At 35.0% G+C, this 24,249-nt stretch overlaps 1 protein-coding gene across 1 annotated transcript in view; it reads right to left on the bottom strand.

The window, feature by feature from the left end:
• AP3B1 (adaptor-related protein complex 3, beta 1 subunit) overlaps nt 1-24,249 on the bottom strand; it is a 151,930-nt gene that overhangs the window by 49,116 nt on the left and 78,565 nt on the right. Inside the window, exons 15-22 of the mRNA XM_010005389.1 lie at nt 21,962-22,138; nt 16,410-16,596; nt 15,307-15,437; nt 12,673-12,784; nt 10,658-10,814; nt 7,827-7,996; nt 1,784-1,858; nt 1,096-1,202 (exon numbers count right to left, since the gene is read on the bottom strand). Coding sequence (XP_010003691.1) covers nt 1,096-1,202; nt 1,784-1,858; nt 7,827-7,996; nt 10,658-10,814; nt 12,673-12,784; nt 15,307-15,437; nt 16,410-16,596; nt 21,962-22,138 — 1,116 coding nt within the window. The remainder of the gene's footprint in view (nt 1-1,095; nt 1,203-1,783; nt 1,859-7,826; nt 7,997-10,657; nt 10,815-12,672; nt 12,785-15,306; nt 15,438-16,409; nt 16,597-21,961; nt 22,139-24,249) is intronic.

Genomic DNA, 24,249 nt, shown 5'->3' with positions numbered 1-24,249 from the left:
TTTAAATTAGGTAAGGCTAATATCCAACACATTGTCTGAAAGTCTACCTTTTCAGCACCAAATTTTAAAGCCTGTAAACATGAAACCAAATCATCAGCTAAGATAATTTATTTCTTGAGTAAAATATTTTATGAACCTTCTTTAAGTAAGAAGTGTTTGATTTTGCAAATGTACTGCTCGCAAAGCCAGCATAAACTACTTCAACAACAATTATTAAAATTGCAGTGCAGGTTATATATACCTGCCTGATTAGAAATAAGGCTAATCTAAAAAAATGTCTGTGCCTCTGGACTTTTTTTCTGGTCATTCTCCTTCACTTTAACAAGGATAAGTATTCTTTGTTGTACTGCTGCAATTCCGTATTATATTGCAAATTTAAACTGGACACACAAAATTACTATGAAAAAGCAAAAATAAAAAAATAGAACGGAAATTACTATCCTCCTCCCCAAGAAAGAAATGCCCTCTACCTCCATGACTTTGCTAACCTTAATTATACCTATAGTTTTGAGATTCCCTAATGGAAAGTGCCACAAAGCAGAAAGCACTAACAGAATGAATCATGACACATACTGATACACCACTGATTGTAAATCTATACCGTTTTTATTTGCACCCAGGGGCTATGCTTTGTATGCCCATGAAAAATTACTTTCAAGTAGAAAAATGTCATAATTGGAGGCACATACGATAAACAAACAGGCTGAGGATTAAGAGATATGTTATTTTCTTATAGGTTTTCTTTGATAATGTAGAAACTAGATCATTTGAAAGACTGGTATAGTATGGATACTAAATTTGTGAATTAAAGTTTCCCTGAGGCAAAGAAAAAGAAAAATTGAAAGAAGTTAGAAATCCTTGAAGGAATGTTCTCAGACATGTAGTATTCATACTTTCCTCCACATTACAGAACATAATTATTACGGATCAAGAAAAGATGCCAGACCTGCATGTAACTCAGAATTTCATACGAGACCTTTACAGGTGAAAGTACTTTAAATAAAGCAATTTAATGACTGCTATAAAAACATACGAAATGCATAAATTAAGGTACTTCCACCCCCCTAGCCACCCCACTTTTAAAAGGCTACTCACATCAATGACTGATGAACTCAACAGATTTAATCCCTCTAGGTCTGCTGTTAAACTTGGGGACAAAACAGGCGCTGTAGGAACTGCCACAGGAGTTGTCACAGGACAGACTACAAGTAAAAAGGCAATTGATACATAACTTGAAACAATGAAAATATAAATAAACCTGATATATGCATAGATCACGTTATTTACTTTAAAAGTACTTTGTCCTCTTTTGCCACTTTTTGCTCTATTCTATGCAGCATATTTTCCTTTACAAGTTATGTGCAAAATACATATGAATGCAATTCTAACATGTTGTACCTCTAGAAGTAATCTTGAAGAATGTTACTACAAAGTATAGGAAAGAATGAGTACCAGCTCTACTTTACCCTTGCAAGAATACATCCTAATCTGTTCCTCAAAATCTTAATTTTTAGTATCTTATTATTGTACCACAACTGGTTCATAGGTTGCACAGACGTTGCACAAGTAAAATCCAGTAATAGAAGTCCAAACTTGCAAAAATTCTCAAAATAATTGTTTAGTATGCTTAAAAATAAGTTGATAATTTAAGACATTTTTCTTTTGGTCAGGAAACTGGTACAAAAAATTAACAGAACCAACATTTCAGATATTTAAAAGTTATTTAATTAAATTAATTGCATGTATATCATGGGAAAAATGAGGTTTTAGTCATTATACTTACAATCATCTAAATCTAAGAGAAACACGTCCTTTTTATTTGGAGCTTTTCTATCTTGTACTGGTTTTTCTTCTTTCTGTAAAAATACATGAATATTTCACCTTTTACCACATCAGCAAAAGAAAAGTCTTTAGTACTTTCAGAAAGCGTATTTTCTCTGCTGTAAAAGAAAAAGTACCCATTTACAGGCCTTGGAATTCAGAGAGTTCACCTACTAAAAAAGATTACTTTGTACAGATATGCTGAAACTAAACTTCACATTTATTTACTCCTATGAAGCCTATGTCTTTGTTTAACATTAATAATAGCTGATACTAAAAAAAACCTTGTGGTGACAGATCAGACACCTTTGTTCAGGCCTTTAAAAAAAGAGACAGAAGCTGAGTGGTGGGTTCTAGCATCTCTTGTTTCCCTATGAAGACCTGGGAACAAATCTATTCCATAAAAGTAGTGTTATATGCACTTACCTAGGAGAATAGAATCCTGCCCCATGATCTAGTGGGATTTTACATAATTGCTGGTCAAATAAGAGAAGTTGATTTTTGTCATGAAAGAAGTTTAGTTTTAAGACTTAAGATGAGTTCTAATAATAAGGATTGATAGTGCTTTAAGTAAGGCATACAGCAATAATAGAGTAATCTTGGTGCCAGACTACTTCAACAAATTTTGCTTCAGTACAGCTAAAGAAAATGTTTTAAACAAAACTAGTAAGAGTGAGTGTTACTCATACCTACAGAACATGCTAGACAGTGATGATTCAGGACAGAATTTAGTGTGTCTCTGCTCAATATGGACTGCCAATAGGGTGGTTTAGTAAACCTATTGATTTTTAGATGTAGCTCGAAGTGGGACACATTACCTGCTGGATGCTCATCAGACAGTTTTTTCATCAAACTACTTCTGTCCACTAATAAGATCCCAGATGCTTAATCATCATGCCATATCTTAATCATCTGGGTTGGCTGAGGAACTCCTTCTGCTCTTTCTGGCTCACTCACCAGTCAGAAGGTTTTGTCATACTCTGAGAATTTGTCAATTGACTTTAGACCTTAAAACATTGCTCACTACCAAAGGTATTACATGTAACTTAAAGGTAGTCTATCCAAAAGTGACATTTCCGTCAACCTTTCCCAGTTTCCAACTCAACAGTATGTGAGAGCCAAATACATTACATATATTATTCTTTTACCTTTTCTAATAAACGAAGTGGTCTAAATAAATCAGCAAAATTCCATATGCCCATCCAGGCCTCCATTTCTTAAGCATTACTTGCAAGCTGTCACAGTCTCTTCAGGCATGCTGGATACAAATTCTGTCCTCTCAGACAACTGGAGTCCTCTCAGAAACTCAGCAGCTAGAATCACTTTATTTGACTAACATGACAGAATAAAATTACTCTTTTCTAAAGGTGCATTCCCTTTCTTCTAGTCTCTCAGCCTCATCATCAGTTGCAAACTAACAATAATGCTGAGATGTTGTGTTTTTTTCCAATTTTGGGACAAATTCCATGGTTCCCACCAAGGAACATGAAGGCAACTAGCTAACGTTCTTGCTATTTGAAGCTGCTGATGCTAATGACTACCAGCCTTGACCTGAGCCAAAATGAGATTGCTTATAATTTTCTTCTAATAAATCCGTGGCTCAGACAGACAATAGTCACTTATGTGACATCATTTAGATGTGCTTTAGATATTTTAGGAGGAGAAGAATTTTTTGGATAGAGAAGAAAGGAAGCCACTATTTAAAAAAAATATTTTTAGATCAACACCAAATATATTCTAAAAAAATTCCTCAATTTTCAAACTCACTCATTCCCTAACCCCACTTACCTATAAGATACCATTCTGTCTTCAAATATGTTTAAGGTTCAAAGCTTATTTTTAGCTGGAGTTCTGTATTTGCTAATTATTCCAGTAGTGTTGGGATTTATCCATTCCTTTTTACTATCCAGCCAATTGAAGTCTACAAAAAGTGGCTCACCCCCATGAAAGACTATAGTACAAGGATGAGAATTTTGAATATGCTTCAGTTCTGCCAGCAGCAGCATTGCTAGGTGAAGATGTTTAAAAATAAATTAGGAGGTAGAGCCAAGACTTCCTCGTACTGTCAGTCTGTTCACTGAGGACATTCCATGGCACAAATAACACAAATAGTATGCTTCAGTCTGTTTTTCCTGCTGTTTACTTTGCCATTCTGAAGTAGTCACTAAGTATGTGTCACAAAGCTTGGTATATAATTGTATATGATAAAATACATTTCTGCACTATCTTGAATCCACCATGTAATTAATCTTTAAAAATGAGGATAAAATCCTTCAAGAGAATTTATTTCTTGTACTTCAAAATAAAATAAAATGGTCCTAGGATAAAGTGTAAGTATAGAAACATTACATCAAGGTACTATACGGGATGAAAAAGTTCCATGGCACATTGTAGCAGAACACTGTACTAAAACTACATCAGTTTACTGCAAAAAACCCACACAAACCACCCATAAACAACAACAAACCCCCCCCACAAAACAAAAAACAACCCTACCATCTGGAAAGTGTAAAATCAGATGCTAACTAAATCAAGATAAAGCTAATGTTGCAAGTATGATCATGCATGCACATACACATGCACATACATATGTGTGTACATGCATGCTATATAAACACATTTTTTCATATCTATTTTTTTATTTCTATCTATGGATACACATATATATTAATTGTATCCTATTCTGTACAAAACACCAAAGGAATCTATTTAAATGGACTTTGCTTATTACAAACATGATTATATTCTAACTTGTTTTTTTCCAAGAAAAGAAAACTGATTTGCTTTCTAGGAATAACAAATAGCAATGACTGCAACAAACACTACCAGTAGATTTTTCTGTTGAATGAAAAAAGCTTTGCATTCAAAATCTAGACAATAAAAAGGCTCTGACGTGTCTGTCATTTCTCTGTAACGTAATTTTTCATCTTTTTTAAAAAAATAGGTCTACAATATAACCCACAGAGTTTCCTACCACGAAATTCCACTACGGGAAAAGCAGAATACTAAACAAAGAAGTTAAGCTATATTCCATCAAACATTTCTCCATTTGCAATTCATCTTGGTAATAGAGATAGAACCTGGTAAATGCATATAGGACTTGAAGCAGGAGATTTCTCTTGCTCAATGCATAATTCATGTGCTCCGCCTGCAAAGTGTGTAAAATGAGAATTTCACACCGCAGCATGAGCCATGGAGCTGCAGAGAAAAGGCAGATGAAATCATATTTTGCTGTGTGAATTTTATTTCTTATCCTCTCAATATTTATACAAAACCATCATTGACAATCCAAATGCACTGACAGATCACCCACTGTTTCCATTGTGTTAGCACTTGAAAAGAGATCAGGCAGAAGGATAGACAATTTGTTTTTGTATATTTTTTAAATAGTGGATCAGGTTTTTAACAGCTGAGTGACTATATTATACTTGTATAAGGAGGTCAGCAGTAGCTGGTTTTAAAATCACACTGTAGACACCTACTTATATATGCATCATCCTCAAATCTGCATTTCAGTTCTACAGTATTTATGCTTACAGCATAATATGTATCTGAACATCTCTAACAATCCGTATTTCAAAAGGACATATAACACTGCAGTGCAAGAGGGTGACTTTTCTATTCTCTGCAGCTCAATTACAGTGAACACAACAGCTTTTTCAAAATGATTACTGAAGAGAAAAAAACATGAAAGCATTAAGAATATATCCAGGAAAAACAATCTGAAGTTTTTTTAACCTTTTTGAATGGTTGTGAATGCATGGATGTATGCACAAATTAAGCTCCCATGTGAGTGTAATCACCCTTTTTATTATGAAAAATCTGCTGAACATGGCAACAGTACCCAACAAAATACACAGTATGGTAAACGCCAACCAAAACATCAGCTAGTTCATAATGTGTGTCAAACTAAGAAGATATAAAATAAGAGTCTACTAACTACTCTTATCAATATGTATTTTAGAACATGTTTTCTTTCTTATTTAAAAGGAAAGGAAACCCTAATGAATCTTCTCTCCATACACACTGACTAAATTCAGAATACCCTGTAGCAGAATAATATAAGGAATGACTCCTCCAATAAAAATCTATCAGAATAAAAACGTGCATTTCTGAGAGCCTCACTGAAAACGTCTGCTTCCTGGGTGGCCTGAAAAGATACCAGGTTGGAAGCAGAAAATATCCAAGATTTTCCTGGATGTAAAATAAATATGGGTAGTTCATTTGAAATGTATGTTGACAGAAGGGCTCTATACAAGACTTTATTTATAATGCTCTTCAAAGCTGGGTAATAACTGCTTTTCTTTCCAGCTTAGAAGGGCTTATCTAGGTTATCATCAGTTAGCTCCACCTAACAGTCCTCACAAATCTTTTGAAAGAACCAGAACTGTTCAGACAACTAGTGAAAGAAATAATGAACAATGGTGCTGATATCCTAAGAAAAATGGACTAATGCAGCAGGAAGAAGGCACTGCTGTTTAAGTATAGTTTTGCAGTGGGTTCTCAGAACAAAACCTGTTATTTTCTGGTGAAAAAATACTGTGCTAAAATGAGAAACTGCAAACTGTTAGAATTAATTTGTGTCAAAAGGAGCTTATTCTGAGAGGATTCAGGTTACATTTGTTGTGCTACAATTTTTTGCCAAGACCCAGTTTGGCTTCTCTACTAGAAAAAACGTAGACACAGGCATGTTACCCAGTGTGCTATTTGGGCAGAAAACAATGATCAAGCCACAGAAACACAATGTCTTCCATTTGTCAAATACCACACTCTTATTTCTGTTCTACTTAGTAATTACTAAGAAGGGAATAGATTAGAACTTAAAGTTAACTCAGAGTTCCAAATGTTAAAAAACAAAGACCATGAACAACGTAAGTTCAAGATTTGGAGAAATGGAGAGTCTTACCTCCTTAATTAAATGAAACGCACACCAAAACAGCTTAATGAAGCTACAGCCTTCACGTTAAATGCTCAAAACACACCTGTCCAACAGCTTCTACAATTGCATTAAATACAACAAACAATGTCTGCTTTGACTACTCAGCAATCCGTATAGGAGTCCTGATCGAAATGTGTTGGCTTAATTTAAAATGCATCAGAGCATCACTTAGGTTTCAAAATACACCTATCAGTACTAAAACGGTAGCATCTGAGCTACAATTCTACCCTTCAGATTTTTATAAAATACATAGAAAGAAATGCACAGAAAATAATCTGATAACTGAAAAATAAATTTCAGAAATCTTTTTCTACCATAACATATTTAGCATAAAGTTCCTCATTTATTTATTTTTAAATTAAAAGTAGGTAGAGAAACACAAACCAATTCATGCTAATAGCTTTAGCTCTATAATGCCTATTTGAGTAAAATGAACTTTTAACCTCTTTTTTTCTTCACCAAGGTAAGCCATTATAACTGATATACAAATGGCTTTCTTGAACACTTCTGAATCTTCACACATTTCCAAATACAAGTTAAAAAAAAATGTATTTGGAAGTTCACTACTCTGTAAATACTGTAAGAAAGCTAATACCATTAGAAGTAATGGAACCCTTTATAAGCTTTATTGCTATCAAACACATACAGCAATAAAAAGCTGATTACTCATTACGAAAATTTATTCTACTAATCTATGTATATACCTCAATTATAGATGCATTAAGTGTACTATTCTCAAATTCAACAGGAATTTTTAAAAGAAACCTAGTGGTTTCTCTAGAGTTGTCTTGAAACAATGTACTAACGTTAGTTTATTGGGTTTTTTTCCTGTAAGACTCAGCTCCTGTAGTAATTATATATATACAACTAATTTGCTTGACTACCAAGTTGCTTTAGAATTAGTCTTTTTTATGAAAGGGCCAACATTTTTTTTCAGAATTTTTTTATTTTTAGTTATTTGTAAAATCATTACACATCTCCATTTCCACAGAAAGAACACATATAGATGATTAGATGCATCTTTTAATATTTTATAGGGGTTTAAAAAAAAAGTACTTTACCTTATTAGATGTAACATTTCTAGATTTTCCAGACTCAGAGTCATTTTCAGAGTCTGATCCTGACTTGGAATCTGAAGAACTTTCTTCTGATGATGTGGACTCTGTACCAGAGGAACTAGATGTGCTTCTCTTTTTGGAGATCCCCTTTGCTTTTATTTTAATGTCCTCTGAATCACTACATATTGATAAAAAAATTCAAAGACATGTAAAACCACCAAAGGAATCTGCTTAGGGAATATCCTAAGTCAACACCTCAAAGTCTTTTAAAATGAGTTTTAAGGCACTATTTATTCATGTTAAAAAACTCAGCTAAAATGGCAGAAGTAGTAGCTAACTTAAGGTTACCAAAAATTGTTCTATCACATGACACAATAAATCATCACATATAATCTGAACCATCAAAACAGGGAAACAAATCTGTGAACGAATTAAATAATAAAATATAAATGCATGCATCAAGTATACAGTTTTTGATATAAAGAAATTTTCAGACCATTCCACCTAGGATTAACAGAATTTTGATGGGTTATAATATGTTTTTGCAAAGTAGTATTGCACAAAAAAGTAAAATCAATGCATTGAATTAATTCATTTGTTAATTCTTCTAAAACAAACTGTGTAGAAATAAAATCTGTAACACATACAAGTATTTCAACCCATTAAAGAATTTATACAGAAGAGTTACAACATTCTGACATCCTTGATCATATTGAGTACCTCACAGCTAATGGACTTCAGAGACACTATTCTTCACAGAGTAAAGTGTTGGATTATGTTGCTCTGTGTTAACATGTACTAAATAGTATTAAAATCTTCCTTGTTTGCTGCTAATAATACTAAAAGTGCCAATTAGCAGATCACTGGCTGGAGGGTTGGGGTTACTACCTAGAAATATTGCAGGAAATCTAACAGCTATCATAAAGTTAAATTAGCATTGCATATAGGAAAAAAAAAATCTCTGTTCTTGGATCTGCAGCCATTTTATACTTCCAAATCAGGTGCTTTGTACATCACCTGATTCAGCTTCCTCCCCAAGACAATAAAGTAGTTATTAAAGTGCTTGAAGGGTAACAAGGTCAACAATAATTAAACAAATCCAGACCACTCAACTATTAAGAGTCCCTCTGGACTCAAATGAAGTTGTTACGAATTTTCACTTGGTTTTAGGAGCTGTACAAAAGAAGGTACTATGCTGCATTTTTAGAAGGGAAAAATACAGAGAGGAATAGAAAAATCTAATGTCTCAAGAAGGAAAACAGGGCAATGCCTTCCTACCTCCCAAGAACTTACCAGGAATGAATTGTCTGAATAAAATTTAATAAAAAATATTAAAAATCAGTATTTACATCTAAGCTATGCTAACAATGCCTACTAATGTAACTGAAGTTGAAATCTGCCCCCAAAATTTTAGTCAAAAAGCATTTTTTACTGAAAGCAGTAAACTTGAAGCTTGCAAAGCTAAAAATCACAAGAGTACACTTCACAAAAAGACTCTCATGTAACATATCTCGTTGTCAAAATCAGCGTAGAAAATAGGTACTATCAAAACTATGTTTCAATAATACAACACTGAAAACTTGTTTGAGGTTAATGGGCTAAACATAAAAAATTACTACATACAGTGTTTAAAGTTTGTTCTTCACAATGAATAACACAGGTACTGACAAAATTATCTACATTTTCTTCATTGCCATTGAAGAGAAGCTGTAGTTGCAGCAACAAGTAAGTTACTGTGAACCCATTATATAAACAAAGTACGGGTTTTTTTGACAATTTACCTTAGCTTATCTTTGAAACTAGATTAGAAGATTAGAAATGCAACTTTATTGTACAGCAGCCAGTTTTGATGGGTAATCATTGTTTACTTTACTGCTTAAAATTTCAGATGTCATTCTAATGAAAAGAATTTACTGGTAACTAGCTTTTTAACTTTGCGATGATGAAAAGCCTGTATTAATTTAACCTACAGATTTCATTTGTTCTGAACAGGAAAACCAATATAAATCACTTTTAAAATCATTAAATCCTGACTTAAATTAATAAAGTCATAATTAGGGCATTATGCTGTGTTTGTTATGGAAGTGGCAAGGCGAGCTGCTTTAATTACTGTCTGTAATAAAAGGAGCAGAGTGCGTACTGCGCCCCAATCAGCGCTGTCAGCCACGACTGAGCTGAGCTGCAAACTCATCAAGTGAGCTGGCAGCAGACTACAGAGTTTTAAAGGGCGATCATGTCTGCAGAGGCCACTTGCTGACAGCAGTGGAAGAAACAGATTCATACAATCCAAGGTATTAGCCCCAATTACTCAAAATTTTAATGATACTTTAATACATGATAATGCTGTTGATAATGGGCAATCTTAAAAAGCGCTAACACTTAAATATCTTACGACCGTTTCTCTTCACAGCCCTTGCCTCTAATATTTGATCATAATCTTTTTAATATAACATTATTTAGAAAAATCAATTGTCTTAGTTACATAATGGCAAAGTGTTGAAGGACTTAATTTTAGCTCTCAGCAAAATTGCTGCAAAAGGTAATTAAGTGTTTCACACAACTGTTTGATCACTTATTCAGCCTCCCAAGGTTACATCAATTTTCAAAAAGCCACCCAAGATTTTACTGGTCAGAAATTAATTCCAAACGTAAGAGTAATCTTATTAATGAAAATACGAACCCAGTTCATACACTGAATGTTACTGACATCCACTGAAACAGGAGATAACACTCCTTGGCCAATATATACCCCAAAAAGACTGAGCACACTGTTTACAGGAAGAGTGATTTAACAGCTAGTATCACAAAAAAAATTAAAACCATACAAATCCACAGCTACCTTTCATCAGCAGCTTTAGATGTTTTCTTTGCAGTACTTTCTTTGCTGTCTGATTCGGTGTCACTTAATTCTTCGCTGGAAGAGGAATTCCCACTACTCTCACCACTGCTGTCTTCCTCCTTGTCTTCCTCCTCACTTTCACTGCCAGACTCGCTCTCTGAAAAAAAAACAACTCTTACAATATTTTTCTAAACATCCTACATAATTAGTATTTTAAAATGCAAATTTGTTTTAAATAAATAATTTTTTAGTATTTTAAGCTCTGATTGCAAGCTTTAGCATTATTTACCTTGTGTCAAAAGCAGGCAAGAAAATACCTTTCCCCTAATGTTTACAAAAGTGCATTGGTTAAAGACCTGTCCTCTTCAGCCTACAGTATTAGAGTTTATCATATTAGAAAGCCCAATCATAAATTAATTGTATGTGTATTCTTCAAAATTACGTAATCCTAGCAAGATGTGGAGATGACCTCAAATTCTCTGATCTATATATTCACTTAATTGCAAGATTATAATTGTTTATTAGATAATATGTTCTTGAATACTAATACTAATGATGACTGAATTACTGATTTAAATAAATTATTCATCCTCTAATTAATCATATAGTTACCAAACATTCAAATATCTAAAGTGAACATATTATTTTTTTGCTTCAGAGATCATGAATTTCAGTGACACAATTCTTAAGCACTTCCTCTGTGTATTTTCTCAGGTTAGGAATGAGAGGCAAGAAGCTCCATTTTGGGCACCACAACATAAAAAGGACATCAAGCTATTGGAGAGTGTCCAAAGGAGAGAGTGAAGGGTCTGGATGGGATGTTTTATGAGGAGCAGCTCAGGTCACTTGGATTATTCATCTTGGAGAAGAGGAGGCTGAGAGGTGACCTCATTGCACTCTATGGCTTCCTCATGAGGGGACTGACCTCTTCCCTTCTGTGACCAATAGCAAGACTTGGGGAAATGGCAGGAAGCTGAATCAGGGGAGGTTTAGGTTGGATATGAGGAATAGGTTTTTCACCCAGAGGGCTGTCGAGCACTGGAACAAGCTCCCCAGGGAAGTGGCCACAGCACCAAGCCTGCCTGAGTTCAAGAAGCACTTGGCTGATGCTCTCAGGTACATGGTGTGATTCTTGGGGTGCCCTATACAGGGACAGGAGTTGGACTTGATGATTCTGATGGGTCCCTTCCAACTCAGCATATTATATGATTCCAACATTTTAAAGTGCCCCTCTTCCATTCAAGCAGATGCTGGTAATTCTTTTAAGTCTCTAATGCCAAATACTTTATGCGTCTAAAGCCAGGACCTGGGAGAATGATGTTCTTTATTACATCTGAATGATATTAACATCTACTGGAAATAGCTGTCTGGGCAAACTGTCTATCTGGCATTAAGTAGCAGACTGGTCAAAATAACCTTTGCTCACTGAATTTGATAGATAGCTGTTAGTTACCTTCTTCATCATCACTCCCATTATAATAAATAGAAAACGCTGCAGAGAACTTGAGAGCAATATTACAATACAGTTTACTGAATAAACTCTATGGAAGACCACATAGTTAAACAAGTTTAGCCATTTATCAACACAGCAGCACATCCTATCGAAATAGTACTTCATAAAAAATGAATTCCAAAAAACACTCAACACTTAGGCTTCCCAACAGTCAAGCATATGGGTGTTTCTGCAAAATATTGGGTGCCTTTAGTTTTAATTCTAGCTACAAACTCTCACTACTAGACTCAAAGCTGCATGAAAACAGTATGTCACTTTTTTCAACTGGGAAACAAAGCAAATTATAACTTATTTAATAAACACAAAATCCATATCTGTAAATTTAGCAGTTATGAAACAGCTATAGTGAACGCAAAATTTTATCCCTGACTTCCTGATCTTATACATAGCTCTCCCTTTTATTTTTCTGATTTTTTTTTTCAGATTTTTTTAAAGTAGTGGCCAATTCTGCAGATACAGTTCTCCAGGCAGTGGAGATGTAAGTTGCTTTCCAAATACCTACCTGATGCACTAGTACTAGCAGATTCATCTTCTTCCTCTTCTGAGTCAGAGTAGAACTTTTCTGCAGCTTTCTCTTTCTTTGTCTTACCTAGAATTCCAGTCCATTCCTTTGCCTGTAAATAAGTTTCAACTTAAGCTTAGTTTTACTATCAGCAATACAAAGACACAACACAGCAAAGGAAAAGGATCACAGTAGTAGTATTAAAAGCAGTTTCTTAATAATTTATCTTAGGCAAGTCAAGATACACTATTAAAACTTCTCTTACTTTGCACAATTAGAAGAGTGAAAAGTTCTGTACGTAAATATAAAACATGAGTTATGTCTATTAGAGAGTCTGGAAAAAGGTCTACTAAGGCAGATGAAACCCATCACAATCCATAAATGAATTTCTATGCCAAAAGAACCTGAAGTTTCAGAGTTTTATCTCAAGGTCCAGCTGAGTTTAGCCTATGACTAGAATGAAGGGTAAATATGGCTAGTCCTCACCTTTATCATTAAAAGTTTTAAGGGGAAAACAGATGTGGACCCAGTAGGCAGCACTAGTTCCAGCAGCCACAGAGGAATTATATTTCACTTTGTTTTCAGTTCTCCAAATAAAAGTAATTCTTACCATCAGGAGAACACTAGAATGTGGCAGGAATTTCGCTTGACTTTTTTTCTTTCCGTTTCCCCCTATACTACGAGGCAAGTAGAAGAAAAACTCAGGCCACTAGAAAACCAAATATGCAGATAGCTATATCAATAGCAGGGTAGAGGTCTGCCTCAGTGATCACTCTGATCTGGAGGACTAAGTTTTGAAAGAGCTCTAACAGTGACTGGCAATGGTGTATGGCTCTAGAGACATCCTGGCTTCCTTTTAAACACCGAAGGCTGGTAAAGCTTTGTAATGCTCCACCCAGCAACTGGTAATTTAAAAAGCCAATATTCTTTTATGTATGCATGACAATTTAACTGTGGATTGCAGATTAACAACTCAGCTTCACTCATATACATTGTGTAGGCACATGCAGCATTAGAGGAACCACAAAATTAGTGTCAATGGGACACTACCCAAAGAAAATACTTGAAAAAAACACAGGGTAGGATTTTCATTTGTTTTGAGGTTCAAATGGTTGGAGGGATATGTTTTCTAGTATGTTGTAGATGGATGTTACTCCACTTGATCAATTTCCTGCAATGCTTTCTGTTTCTATGGACAAAGGTGTCTCCACACACTCTTAAGCTTTGTAATGCTCCACCCAGCAACTGGTAATTTAAAAAGCCAATATTCTTTTATGTATGCATGACAATTTAACTGTGGATTGCAGATTAACAACTCAGCTTCACTCATATACATTGTGTAGGCACATGCAGCATTAGAGGAACCACAAAATTAGTGTCAATGGGACACTACCCAAAGAAAATACTTGAAAAAAACACAGGGTAGGATTTTCATTTGTTTTGAGGTTCAAATGGTTGGAGGGATATGTTTTCTAGTATGTTGTAGATGGATGTTACTCCACTTGATCAATTTCCTGCAATGCTTTCTGTTTCTATGGACAAAGGTGTCTCCACTCTCTCTTTCATGCCAACCTTATCATTTATAATGCTTCTCTTGAGCTGACTCCCTTTAGGTCCCCCCCATAAAAGCTTTCAGAAATTTGTACACAAAAGTCTCTTTTCCTGAAATGTATATAAGGTAGACAAGTATTACTGAAGAGACTGTCTGTTCTACCACACTGCTGCCCATTGGCTTCTGCAATTTCTATTTTTTAGAGTGTTCTGTACCCAATCTATGCCTAACACTGTATATGCAAATTAATTAATGTGTGAATTACTGTGCAAGTTACCTCCTGACACAGTCCACGTGCTTGTCGGGCTACACCTGTTACGATAACTTAACTCCGGGAGCACAATCAGCAAACTACATTCTGATATATTTATATTTCTGTTACTGCTCAATAGCTTTTACCGACATGTACTGTGGTACCTGATGCACAAATCAACACCCTGGTAACAGAACACGACTTTGCCTCTGAGTTTACAATCCAGTAACAAAAAGCTATTGGTAGTAGAAGACCAGCCCTGTCATGTCACAAAATTATTTGTGCCCTAATAGGTGACATTTTCCTACTAGAAACTTCCCTAATTCTTTCCAGATTATCTAAACTCCCACCTATTCCAAACTTTACACTTTGAAACACACAAAATATTTACCCCTGCTGCTTGCTTCTCTTTATATTACCTACTCTTTTCTGTTTAGACATGGACTCCTCCATTAACAAACCTCAGCTCACCCCCTAGTTTGGCAGGCCAGCCGCACTCATCGTTAACAGCAATTAACATACTGCAGCACTGTGAATATAAGAGGTATGAAATAAAAAGTGAGATGGAAGGGGGAAAAGCCCATTTAAGCCACCAGTGAAGCAGAAGTGGCCTACCCCTGACCTACTTATCTCATTGAAAATAAAGAGCAGGCAGCGTGCAGGTTTCCAAATGTTCTGTTTCCAAGTCGAAACAAGCAACACAGATGATCAAATGCACCAAGTTCTTCAGTACAGCGTACATGCAGTATTTAAATACTTGTAACTTTAGGCTAACAGTCTCTACCCACACTCGCTTTCAGCAAAGTTACTTCTGATGATGCTGACGTACCGACTCGGCTGCCTCGACGTTCCGGACGGAGGGGTCAGGCGCCACCTCCGGCCAGTCCGACAGCTCCAGGTAGCCGGTGGCGCGGCTGTTGAGTGTGTGAGTCAAGGTGCCAAGCTGGAAATGATCCCGATCTATTAAAAAAAAAAAGAGAGGGGGTGGGAGGTGAGAAACACACAAACAACACCAGCTCTACCACAAAGAGCAATCTTAATCAGGGGTAAAGGTAATTGCCATTATATTACCTCAAATGTCATGGAATAAATATAAACTAGGAAGCTCTTCATAGGTCAAAAAACTGATTTCAGTCCATAGATTACAATAATCTCCCCCATAATGGTCAATAAAAAAGCTAATCAGTCAGTGTGTTTAGAGGTGTTGCTCTGAAATGTAGCTTCTCTAAAAATTACTTTACTGTGAATATTAAGAATGACAGCACAGTTAAACAATCCATATACATGTCTTGGCACAAACACATCCAGAATTTTAATAGTATTTCTTCAAAATAGAGCTCCTTTTATAGCTTCAAAACTGGGACTAAGTAAGTATGAAAATTAAGATTGCAAATTGTAACCAAAAAAGAGCATTTTTAATTAAGATAACCTGATAATCTTTTAACTTGAGAAGACAAGGAAGCACTTCCTACCTTTAAAAAAAGACAGCGAAAACACACAGGGAGAATTACGATTTTGGAGAAAAAGAACAAAAACCTAATCTACTGAGATTAAATTTCTTTCAGATTCATAAAGAATTTGAAATAGTCTCATTAACAATCTTCTATTCAAGTCTAGGTAAACAACTAGAGCTATTTTCCTAAATAGAAGAATAGTTTTCCTCAAAGACACACCTTCTGTTATTTAAATAAAATTTAACATCCACATGAACAGAAGTGGATCAGTTTGTCAGGATTTATCATTAGAGAAATGCATGGTGTTTGCACCATTCAAACCTTGCTTACTGAAAAGCAAGTAAGCAGAGTGAGTATCCCTGCATATTAATAATTTGTATTTTCTAAGTGACACAATATGTGAGCATATTTGAAATAGAATAGGCTGCCACATTACTTTACATAATGAACATTTACCAAATGATTTTGGCAGTTATACCTTTAAAAGGAGACTCAAGCAATGGGGCAGGTTTCTGTACCAGAAATATTTTTTTGGCATATTTGCTTAAAGCTCCACTCTTCTCATTCGGAACAATAAGCTGCCTAATAAATCTTGTACGGTCTCTGATGTCGTAGCTTTGATCATACTTGCCGAGATTTAATACATACTGGGTAAGCAATTTTGTCTGTGGAAAAAACCAGGACAAGAACAGAATACAAGTTATTTATGATTATTGATAACTCTGGATAAACATATTTAAAGAGGTAATAAAAATGAATGGTTATGTCAAACAAATGTTGTTCCACAGGGAATATGCATTTCTAAAGCTGCAAATGGAATTCTGAAGCCAAAGCACATGTCCTCTTCTGTATTGGGGAGGTGAATGCTGAGTACTGAGAAGCAGCCATGTGCTAGATTATTAAACTGCTGAAGTGGAAAGAAAGGCATCATTAAAAAAATAATCATATATGGCAAACCCGCTGAAGGGTCTACGTGAGGATAATGAATGTGGAAATACAACTAAAAACATGGCACTCAAAACTTAATCGGAAAAATATGCAGGACATCAAAACATCAGAGGGTATTAGGGGGCTGGCAAACTGCTTCTGCTGAGGTGTGTTTTATGAAGAGATACTGTCCCTGGCATAAGCAGTGTCTGCACTCTGACTGCACTCAGTTACTTTACCCTGAATTATGACCCATTAAAGCAGACACATGAATCACTGAACTGGATTACTGCAAATTATTTGCAGTGCATTTAGCTGTTACTTTTTCATAAAAGCAAGCTGCTGATGCCCTCTAAAAACCAGGATAAAAGACTTCTTCCATATTTTTTTTCTTGGAGCTTAAAGCCTCCAGTAATATCGGTCATTTATTTATGTAAGAGAGCAACTTATATTATCACATCTTTTTACAGCATAATAGTACTTCCTAATTTGATATCTGAGAATATTATAATGTATTAAATTTTTTTTATAATTCAGTTAATTTTTAAAACATATATATAGAAAAAAAAATCAAGAAGACTTTCCCAGTATCTTAGAAATAATGTGGTGTAGCAGGGTAACAATACTGCTGAATGGACTTGTATCCATTAGATACGTTTCAAAGAAGCATGCCACTTTCTTTATGTACAAGCAAATAAGAAAAAGAGCAAGATAACCCAAATCATACTAAGGAAGTAATTTTTAGCATTTTACCTCAGAATAGATGAATAATACAGACTTAAAAATGTATTGTCAAGGAGGATTTATTTTCTTTATAAAAAGAAACAACCTTGTATATGTATCTATTTTATCACGCTATTGTTATAATAACACAATTTCAATTATGGAAGCAGAAAATTATGGGGGGAAAAAAACAAACAGTCAATTTTGTTACGTGCAATTTCCTAAGAACAGCTGACTTTAATAACTTCCACCTTGAGGATGAAAGTTGGGAGTTTTTTCTAGAAATGTAAAAACATTTTTTAGAATATTATTTAATTCCTGTAAACAAACAATGGGTTTGATTTTAACCACATAAAATGTAATGTATGCAAGCACTTCACAAAATACCCTATGGTACCAAAAGATCTGAATAAATTAGTCATTACATTACAGTAATAATAAAAGCATAGTTTAAAAAGCCCTTAAGTGAAATATTTTTTTGTTTTTTCACTCGGATAAAAAGAATGGTTCTATGAAAATGTATTTTTTTTCCTCCAGGTACTGTTGTAGGTCTGTGAAAGATAAAACTTTCCCATATGTTTTTCACAGCTTATTTGAAGCTATTTCTGTATCAGGCTATACAATTTTAAGCACCTGCATCAGGCAGAACATATGTAATCTGTACTCATGCAGGATTTATGCTGTTCAATCTAAATGGAATTGGAAGGGAGGGTTCCCAGGTAGTATGAATTAAAGTAAATGAGCGATACCTCCTGCAGCCTTTGCCATCACTTCTCTGTAAAACAAAACAAGGCTCCTTGCTGTCATGGCAGAAAGCTCAGCAGAATGGATCATAAAACACAGTGGTCTCTGCCTGTGCATTGCTATAAGAATGGGAAGAGCTGAGGGCCTTGCTATCATGGTGGGCACTTTTTCAGTAAGCATTGATGGAATTAGATAAAGAGTTGATCCTGAAAGACTGCATTTTCTTCAATGGTATCATTTTATCGATGATCCTTTCCTTTTTCCTCCTCTTTTTCCTCTCCCCTAAAACATCTTTTCTGTATCATCCAATACAATGCTCCACTTCTGCAAGAATGCTCCATTTCTGCAAGAGATCTCCCTGCAAGCATCACACAGTATAAAGTTTCCAGGAAAGCAGCATAAAAATGCTATTTTTTTTTCTTCTCTTTTGGCAATACAACCAAACAATTAGCAAAGCTTTTCTACATGGAGGTAGCTAATAGAGACTATTAATATTAATTAAAAATAAAAAAATAAACGAATTAATATATATCCGTTTTTCCAACAAAGGGATATCCTAAGAAGCTGAAAACTACTGGAGCAAATACGTTAATTTGATAAAATGATGGAATCTGGACACCATGACTGCTTCATAAGACAAAGTATTCTGATATATTATATAATACATTTAATATATTATGTCAGCATCACCTGTTATCTGGACATGCTCATTATATGGGCACAACATAATTTCTTTTATCCCCATACCATTAGAATCTATTATTATTTTTTGCACATTTTGGTTTGGCTAATATGAAAAGTATATTTCAAGTCATCCTTCAGCAACATTTGTAGAATTTTCTAGTGGCAGTAGTTCTGTTTAAGAATTTAATGCCTTTCCTTTATCAGCAGCAATTAACCTCTTGGTAGATCCTCACTAGAAAATTTTTATAATACAAGTATCACCAACAGGCTCTGGGAGAGATGGTGAGAGGCTCTCTCACAATGTGAGAAAAACAGCCATCTATGCACTCCTTGATATCATCACCTTGCAGTAACTTGATTCTTTCACTACCTAAGATAAGGCTATTGTGCTGAACCACATTTGACAGACCTATTTACATGCTAGGACTACTTGGGACTTTTTCTGGTGGAACTCCTATGGTGTTACATAATAGAAACACATCAAAATATTTCTGTTCTTCCTGCCATATCCAAGAAACATTCTAAAGTAATTAGATTACTTTTTCTGCATAACTCTTTTTCTTGTATCAGTGCCATTTAGATAGCTATCTAGCATATTCATAAGGATTTTTATGTCCCAAAGCGATGAAATATGGAAGCAAGTTTACCAGACAACACAGACAAACAGAGGAAAGCCTGTTCTTACTACGTACTTATCCAGACAGGATTGAACCTGAAATTCCTTCTTAAATTACAGTCTTTGAAAATTCATTAATTGATGACAGGATTTAAAGGACATTGGAAATTTTTATTAAAAATTCTGAATATTAAAAAGCATTCCTAAGAATAAGCTGCATTAAGTGTTTTCCTAAGGAAATTATGAGCAAATAAAATATTTACAGAAATGGAAAAAAATAACAAAGTCTTACTCCCTCCAGAATTTTGTACTTTTCTCTACGCAAGACTTAACAGAAGAGTTTTACCTGCCTTTCCCTCACCTGGGGAAAGAACACCTTTCATGTGTTTGGTTGGTGTGGAGTCTTGGCTATCCCGCCACTACTTTTCAATAAAGTGACATTATATGTTTGAGATTTTCATTACTCCATTAACTTTAGATTAAACTGATAAAGGGTTAAAAAGCATATTGTTGGTGGGTAAGATATGCAAGGACAAAAAATGGAATGAGGAGAAACAGACAGACTGTCAGTCAAGTGTACAAGCTTTGCCTTCAAGTTTGAGAAATTAGACTGAAAAATGCCTGGACACTTCAGGAAATGAAGTCATTCTATAAAGAAATGTTTTAATACTGACTGGATAAAGAAGAGCTACTCCTGGGAATAAAGATGTAGATATAGGAAGACTGCTGCCAACTCCTGAAGGCAAAATCATCTTATTCTAGTTTGGAAGGAACTTTGAATCAAGTGAAAAGTCATCAACCTACTCTGTTAAAATTTGGTACATTAACTTGGCCATTTGGGAAGACAACTTATTTTTCCATAACCTAAAACTAAAAGAAGAAAACACCCTCTGATGCAATTAATAATTCAGCAGGCACCTCAGAAGGCAGTTTCTTCTGCTTTATCATCATTACTGCATTTGAATATAGGTTGTGCAACACTTAAAATGACAGTTCATAATGTATTAAGATGTGAAAGCGGCAAATGAGCATCACAGAAATCATCATCTCCTTGTCGGCAATGGATTTTTGGCCAAATACGGTGTGGAAAAATTAGTGTAGAATTACAAAAATTTGATGGAAAATAAGTAAGTATTATGTAATGGGCCAAAAGGAGATAGTTTAGATAATCAACCCAATCTTTCTTTGGCTCAGTCAGCTTTTCCATCAAGATGAGCACTGTCAGAAAGAAGTGACCTTTTGTTACTGCCCATTTTAGACTGTATAAGCAGAGGACATGCATTCATTCTTATGTGAATGCACTGCAAGACAGTGCATCTCCCACATGGCCTAAATAATAAAGTCTTAAGACAGATCAAGTCTGCAGTTGGATATAGCTATCAAGCAACAAGGAGACACCAGTGTTGCAGAGGTACAAGATCCTGCACTGTCCAAGGTGTTGTAAAACAAAGAGGTCCAGCAGCACAGAAAGTGTATGCATTTCAGAATATATATTTATTCTACATATATACTATGTGATACATATACTTACATTGGAAATACATTTATTCTACATTTGGGAAAAAAAAATCTTTGTTTTTACAATCTGTTATGGTAATTAATTAGAATTAAGTGGAAAATTAGTGTCAAGATGCTGTATTCCATAGACAGAGAGTTCACAGTGCTGTAATTGCGAACAGGCAGCTGACACCTGTCATAGCTATTTTTTTCAGCCTCCTGGAGATCTGAGTTCAACTTTTTTGTACCCTCTGACATTTAAAAATTATCTTATTATTAGAGACGCTGAAAAAAACACCCTCTTCACAGGGTAAAGTGAAATAGTAAGAAATACAGAAAAAGGAAAACAGGTTACTGTCTTTAAGATGAATGCTGAAGGGAAGACATAATGAGGCCTATTACTGGCATCTCCTTTTAGATATTCTGGAAAAAAATTAACAGCTTCTTGCTCCAATTGATAATACTCTCTTGAAAATTCTGGTCTTAGATCCAGAAAACAGCAAATCATATCTGGAAAATCGCAAATTTGGCATTATTAATGCAATTTATAAATCTTTCCTATTGATGTGAATTATAAATCCACAACTTACCCATGAAAAAAAGACGTGAAGAAGAGCCAGCTCATCACTACATTCATATTTGCAATTCAGCACATACTCAAAGACTCATGGTTAGATTTAGTCTGTTAAGATTTCTTGGAAACTGATGTTCAGCTTTTCTTCATAGAATAATACGGATTAGTTTTGGTTACTTATAGAAACAAAATCACCACTGATCTATAAAGACTGTAAAAAATCTGCTGTAACCCTACCTATGTACACTTCTGGATTTAAGCTTACCTGCTTGGAGTTTGTTAAGTAGAGCTTTGCACCCAAATTTAAGATCTGCAACTTCACAAGGTCATCTTCGTTAGTAAAGCTCTTGGCTGCTTTTCTCAAGACATCAGGTGCGATCTTTGGAACTCGTTCACAGTACTCTCCAATGAGCCAGAGAATGCTGGCTCTGGCTACTGGAACCTGAGAAAACATTGCACACTTTAACACTTCTACAGAGTGTACTTGTGTATGTGTTCATTTATGTGTTCAGTAACAAGTTACAAAAGATACTGCTTAAACACAATTGCCGCACAAGAAATCCAAGCAAATTAAATCATGTTTAATACAGCCACTGTGGTAGATCGAACTTTTGTACGCATGTAAGATATAGATCCCGTCTCAAAAACCATGCTTTATGAGTTGACAAGGCACAGGCACACAGAAGGGATGTGTTCATAATTCACAGTACAAGACAGTGGCAGTTGGGAAGAGAATCCACGTCTTCAAGGTGTGGAAGGGAATTCTTGCCATCAGGTTATGCTGAAAACAACCTGCTTTTCTTTAACTATATTAATAGTGAAATGGTTTACAACAATATAACTTTCTCAAATCCTGCCTTTCTACTTTAAAAGCACAAGAATCTCATTGACGCTATTGCTATCATTCTTTCATTTCTATTTAAAATCTTACCACTTTTTCTGGAAAAGTACAAGGTCAGCTGAACACAGAATTTTGGAGAGACGAGGGTTAAAAATTAGGGTTCTCAATTTCTTAATAGGATCAAACTCCTTAACTGAAAACACTGACCAGGAACTTCACACAAATCTTACTGTGTTGGATCCACTTGTCTGTTTCACTGAAATTACTGGCAGTAGCAGGTTTTTAGATGAACTCCTAGAGTATGGTGCTGACTTCAACAGCATAGCACTATCTCAGACAGATGGAAAGTAAAATGAAAAAGCACTGAAGAAAACAGAAGCTCAAGCTCCACAGTTTAGCTAGAAGTAGTTAAGAATTAAATGAAATAATATACACACAGTTTTTTTAAAGGTGAGCTAACCTGTATCACCTGTTGGTCAAATGAAACACTGCATCTGTGTTACATTCCTCCCTGAAAACATCTTTCTCCTTTTTTGAGAGGCAGAAAGAATGTACGTAATGAAAAAATTCTAGGCAGAAGAATGTCTTGCACAGTGTGTTCAAGCTGTGGTACTCTCACATTCTATACAGAGTCCTGTTCAACAGATGTTGAAACATTAGGGGAAAAAAACCATAACTGTTCTATCCTAACACATTACTCACTCCAATTTAGAAAAAAGGAAAACTTCCAAATATACGTGCAATTTCAGATTATTCCGCTGCTTTTCTAAAATAGTAAAAAACATTTGTACCATCACTTTCCATTACTCCCTATGCTATACAGTGATCTATTTAAATCGGCTTACACTTACGCCTGAGTGGGTTCTGCCTTAGGTAAAGATTTATAGGAGAAACAAGCTTCAGAAATTCAGCACTGGTTTCTCAAAGCACAAATTCTTAGCATTTTTTATAAATGTTTTAATTACTTTTCTGGCATATGTCAGTTATTCATATATGAATATCGATTCATCCGAATTATGAGAACCAACTATTAACTAACCAACTACTACCCTGTATACACATAAAAGTTTGGAAGCACTGCTTTCCAGTTACATTCATAAAAGGTAACAAATGCAAGTAGATGATCAAGGTTCAGAATAGCAATTCCCAAACTATGGTCCACGGTCCCTAGTAAATGGCCCCCTATGCCATACCAGAGAAATACTAATTATGTGCACAAGAAATTTTAATAATTAAACATGTTTTATGGCTCCAAAAAGTCTGGAAATATCTTTGAATAAAGTCAACCTGACTGTATCTACCTCTGTACTTCACACTGGTGCAAATACACACGCCAACAAGAATATACACAGACATGTCATTTACATGGAAAGACAGAATACAGGAGTCCAACAACAACAACAAATCCACTCAAGAGGTGAATGCCAATTCTAAACATGTAGAGGATAGTTAAAGAAGAGGTAACATAATGTATGGAGTGTTACAACACTGATTTAACATACATAAGTATATATAAATATTGATTGAGATACAGATGAAGATTGTTTGTAGATTTCAAAAAAATTTAAATGGTCTTGGAACTTATAGTGAGGGGGAGGGAAACAAGCTACTGAACAACTGCTAAACATAAAAATTTTAAATGCAGTCAGAATACGTTTGCCTGCAAAATGGTAAGACTGATGCCATTACTATACACTGATTTCAGAAGGGAA

The sequence above is a fragment of the Chaetura pelagica genome, unplaced genomic scaffold, assembly GCF_000747805.2.
Source record: "Chaetura pelagica isolate M959 unplaced genomic scaffold, ChaPel_1.0 scaffold37, whole genome shotgun sequence".
Lineage (NCBI taxonomy): Eukaryota > Metazoa > Chordata > Aves > Apodiformes > Apodidae > Chaetura > Chaetura pelagica.
Note: the sequence above shows the minus strand (reverse complement) of the source record. Positions and strands in the feature narration are given on the sequence as shown.